This window comes from Pterocles gutturalis, unplaced genomic scaffold (assembly GCF_000699245.1).
Source record: "Pterocles gutturalis isolate BGI_N339 unplaced genomic scaffold, ASM69924v1 scaffold4576, whole genome shotgun sequence".
Lineage (NCBI taxonomy): Eukaryota > Metazoa > Chordata > Aves > Pterocliformes > Pteroclidae > Pterocles > Pterocles gutturalis.
Genome location: NW_010102777.1, coordinates 1 through 4,426, shown reverse-complemented (window position 1 = coordinate 4,426; position 4,426 = coordinate 1). Strand labels below are relative to the sequence as shown.

The following is a 4,426-nucleotide window of genomic DNA, read 5'->3' as shown; positions in this document are numbered from 1 at the left end:
ACCCACCTGAAGATCTCCAGAACCTCCTCCCCACCTCGCTATGGGGCAGAAGACCCTCAGAACCCACTTGAAGACCCCAAGAACCCCCTCCCAACATCACCACGGGGCAGAAGACCCCAAGAAGCTACTTGAAGACCTCCAGAAACTCCTCCCCACCTCACTATGGGGCAGAAGACCCCCCAAGAACCCACCTGAAGACCCCCAAGAACCCACCTGAAGACGCGAGGAACCCCCTTGAAGACCTCCAGAACCTTCTCCCCACTTCACTATGGGGCAGCAAAGAACCCACCTGAAGACGCGAGGAACCCACTTGAAGACCCCCAGAACCCTCTCCCCACCTCGCTATGGGGCAGAAGACCCCATGAACCCACCTGAAGACCCAAAGAACCTCCTCCCCACTTCGCTATGGGGCAGAAGACCCCAAGAACCCACCTGAAGACACCCAGAACCTCCTCCCAACTTCCCTAAGGGGCAGAAGACCCCAAGAACCCACTTGAAGACCCCAAGAACCCAACTGAAGACCTCCAGAAAGTCCTCCGCACTTCCCTACGGGGCAGAAGACCCCAAGAACCCACTTGAAGACCCCAAAAACCCAACTGAAGACCCCCAGAACCTCCTCCCAACTTCTCTGTGGGGCAGAAGACCCCAAGAACACCCTTGAAGACCTCCAGAACCTCCTCCGCACTTTGCTATGGGGCAGAAGACACCCAAGAACCCACTTGAAGACCCCAAGAACCCAACTGAAGACTTCCAGAACCTCCTCCCACCTTCCCTCTGGGTCAGAAGACCTCCCAACCCACCGCCCCCCAACCCCGAAGGCCGCCGTGGGTCAGCCCCACATCCTGACCTGCCCGTAGGAGGATGACCTGATCGTCGAGGGGTAACTGGGAGAAGTGGGGGATCCTCTTGGCCCATTCCACCAGCGTGAAGAGCTGCTTGTCGGCGGCCTGGCAGATGTTGGTCACCGGGTCATTGGGCTGATGAGTTGGGGGGCAGCCGGGTGGTTTTTGGGGGGGGGACAAATGGGGGGTCAGAGTGGTCACAATGTCCCCACCCCCGCCCCTTGAAAAAAAAAAATCACTCACCGAGGTGGGGCCGGCGCCGTCAACGCTCTGGTCGGATTTTTGTTCTACGGCGAGTTCGGCTTCCAGGATTTTCTCCACCGGCATCTCCTCGTTGGCGTTGGCCATCAAGTCGCCGTCACCGTCCTTCTCCTTCCCGCGTTGGCGTTCCTCCTGCACGGCTGTGGGGCGGGAAAGGGAGTTATGGGGCTGGGGGACCCATAATATGTCCCATCTTGTTTGGTTGTGGGGCAGGAGACTCCAAAAACCCAATTCGCTGTGGGGCAGAAGATCTGGAGAACCTCCTTTCTTAGTTTGCTATGGGGCAGAAGACCCCCAGAACTGCCCCCCACTTCGCTATGGGGCAGGAGAACCCATAAAACGTCCAGTCCTGCTTCGTCGTGGGGCAGAAGACCCCCAGAACCCAATTTGCCGTGGGGCAGAAGATCTGAAGAACTTATTTCCCAACTTCATCATGCCCCAAGACCTTCCCCACATTGACTATGGGGCTGAAGACCCCCAGAACCTTCTCCCCACTTCACTATGGGGCAGAAAAACCCATAGAACGTCCCGTCCTGCTTCGCTATGGCACAGGAGACCCCAAGAACCCAATTTACTGTGGGGCAGAAGATCTGAAGAACTTCTTTCACTAGTTCATCACGGGGTAGAAAACCTCCAGAACCACCTCCCCACTTTGCTATGGGGCAGGAGAACCCATAGAACCCCCCTCCCCACTTCACTGTGGGGCAGAACACCCCGAGAACCCACCTGAAGACCCCAAGAACCCACTTGAAGACCCCCAGAACCTCCTCCCCACTTCGCTATGGGGCAGAAAACCTCCAGAGCTGCTCCCCCAGCTTCCCTGTGGCACAGAAGACCCCTAAGAACCCACATGAAAACCCCAAGAACCCCCTCCCCGCATCACCATGGGCCAGAAGACCTCCAGAACCCTCTCCTTACTTCACTATGGGGCAGAAGACCCCAAGAACCCACCTGAAGACACCCAGAACTTCCTCCCCATTTTGCTATGGTGCAGAAGACCCCAAGAACCCATCTGAAGACCCCAAGAACCTCCTCCCCACTTTGCTATAGGGCAGAAGACCCCCAAGAACCTACTTGAAGACCCCAAGAACCCACCTGAAGACCCCAAGAACCTCCTCCACACTTCGCTATGGGGCAGAAGACCCCCAAGAACCTACCTGAAGACCCCAGGAACCCACTTGAAAACCCCAAGAACCCCCTTCCCACATCACCATGGGCAAGAAGACCTCCAGAACCTCCTCCCCACTTCGCTATAGGGCAGAAGACCCCAAGAAAACACCTAAAGACCCCAAGAACCTCCTCCCCACTTCGCTATAGGGCAGAAGACCCCAAGAAAACACCTAAAGACCCCAAGAACCTCCTCCCCACGTCGCTATGGGGCAGAAGACCCCATAAAACGTGGTTCCGAGGATCCCCCGCCCCACACGTCGCCGCCGTGGGTCGCACCTTCTCTCTTCATGCCGGTGGCCAGGCACTTCTGGTAGCGGCAGTACTGGCAGCGGTTGCGCTGGCGCTTGTCCACCACGCAGTCCTTGTTGTCCCGGCACGTGTAGGTCAGGTCCTTGCGGATGGTCCTCTTGAAGAAGCCCTTACACCCCTCGCAGCTGTACACCCCATAATGCTTCCCTGGGGGGAGATGTGGGGCGTCAGTGGGGCAGAGAACGCCATAGCGAGGTCGGTGTGGGGTGGAAGACCCCAAAAGTTCTCCTTGGGGATGGGTCTGCTTGAAGAAATCTTGGCTGTACATCCCATAATACTTCCCTGGGGGGAGATGTGGGGCAGCAGTGGGGCAGCAAACCCCATGAGGAGGTCGGTGTGGGGTGGAGGACCCCATAACAACATAAATATGGGGCAGAAAACCCTACAAAGAAGAGATATGAGATAAAAAACCCCAAAAGTTCTCCTTGAAGAACCTCTTGGAGATGTACATAATGCTTCTCTGGGGGGAAATGTGGGGCAGAGAACCCCATGGGGAGGTTGGTGTGGGGCAGGGGACCCCATAATGATGTAAATATGGGGCAGAAAACCCCACTGTGGGGAGCTACGGGGTGGAGAACCCCAAAAGTTCTCCTTGAAGAACCTCTTGGAGATGTACATAATGCTTCTCTGGGGGGAAATGTGGGGCAGAGAACCCCATGGGGAGGTTGGTGTGGGGCAGGGGACCCCATAATGATGTAAATATGGGGCAGAAAACCCCACTGTGGGGAGCTACGGGGTGGAGAACCCCAAAAGTTCTCCTTGAAGAACCTCTTGGAGATGTACATAATGCTTCTCTGGGGGGAAATGTGGGGCAGAGAACCCCATGGGGAGGTTGGTGTGGGGCAGGGGACCCCATAATGATGTAAATATGGGGCAGAAAACCCCACTGTGGGGAGCTACGGGGTGGAGAACCCCAAAAGTTCTCCTTGAAGAACCTCTTGGAGATGTACATAATGCTTCTCTGGGGGGAAATGTGGGGCAGAGAACCCCATGGGGAGGTTGGTGTGGGGCAGGGGACCCCATAATGATGTAAATATGGGGCAGAAAACCCCACTGTGGGGAGCTACGGGGTGGAGAACCCCAAAAGTTCTCCTTGAAGAACCTCTTGAGGCTGCACATCCCATAATGCTTCTCTGGGGGGAGATGTGGGGCAGAGAACCCCATGTGGAGGTTGGTGTGGGGCAGAGGACCCCATAACAATGTAAATATGGGGCAGAAAATCCTATAGAAAAGAGATATGGGATGGAAGACCCCAAAAGTTCTCCTTGAAGAACCTCTTGGAGCTGCACATCCCATAATGCTTCTCTGCGGCGAGATGTGGGGCATCAGTGGGGCAGAAAACCCCATGGGGAGGTCGGTGTGGGGTGGAGGACCCCATAACAACATAAATACGGGGCAGAAAATCCTACAGAGAAGAGATATGAGGTAAACAACCCCAAAAGTTCTCCTTGAAGAACCTCTTGAAGATGTACATCCCATAATGCTTCTCTGGGGGGAAATGTGGGGCAGAGAACCCCATGGGGAGGTTGGTGTGGGGCAGGGGACCCCATAATGATGTAAATATGGGGCAGAAAACCCCACTGTGGGGAGCTACGGGGTGGAGAACCCCAAAAGTTCTCCTTGAAGAACCTCTTGAGGCTGCACATCCCATAATGCTTCTCTGGGAGAAGATATGTGGCAGCAGTGGGGCAGACAACCCCCAAATTTTGGGGTGCCCCCCCCGAAAACCCCCCAAATTTCCCCCTTCCCCCTAAACCCCCCCTCTGAGCCCCCAAATTTCGGGGTGCCCCCCCAGAACCCCCAAAAACCCCTAAATACCCCCTGAAGTACCCCAAATTTTGAGG

The 4,426-nt window shown here is 55.9% G+C and overlaps 1 protein-coding gene across 1 annotated transcript in view; it reads right to left on the bottom strand.

Annotated features, from left to right (window-relative positions):
* LOC104471168 (retinoic acid receptor RXR-beta-like) overlaps positions 1 to 2,729 on the bottom strand; it is a gene marked incomplete at both ends in the record, with an annotated part of 3,028 nt that extends 299 nt beyond the window's left edge. The window contains 3 exons of the mRNA XM_010086412.1: positions 848 to 977; positions 1,086 to 1,243; positions 2,550 to 2,729. Coding sequence (XP_010084714.1) covers positions 848 to 977; positions 1,086 to 1,243; positions 2,550 to 2,729 — 468 coding nt within the window. The remainder of the gene's footprint in view (positions 1 to 847; positions 978 to 1,085; positions 1,244 to 2,549) is intronic.
* Between the last annotated feature and the right edge of the window lie 1,697 nt (positions 2,730 to 4,426).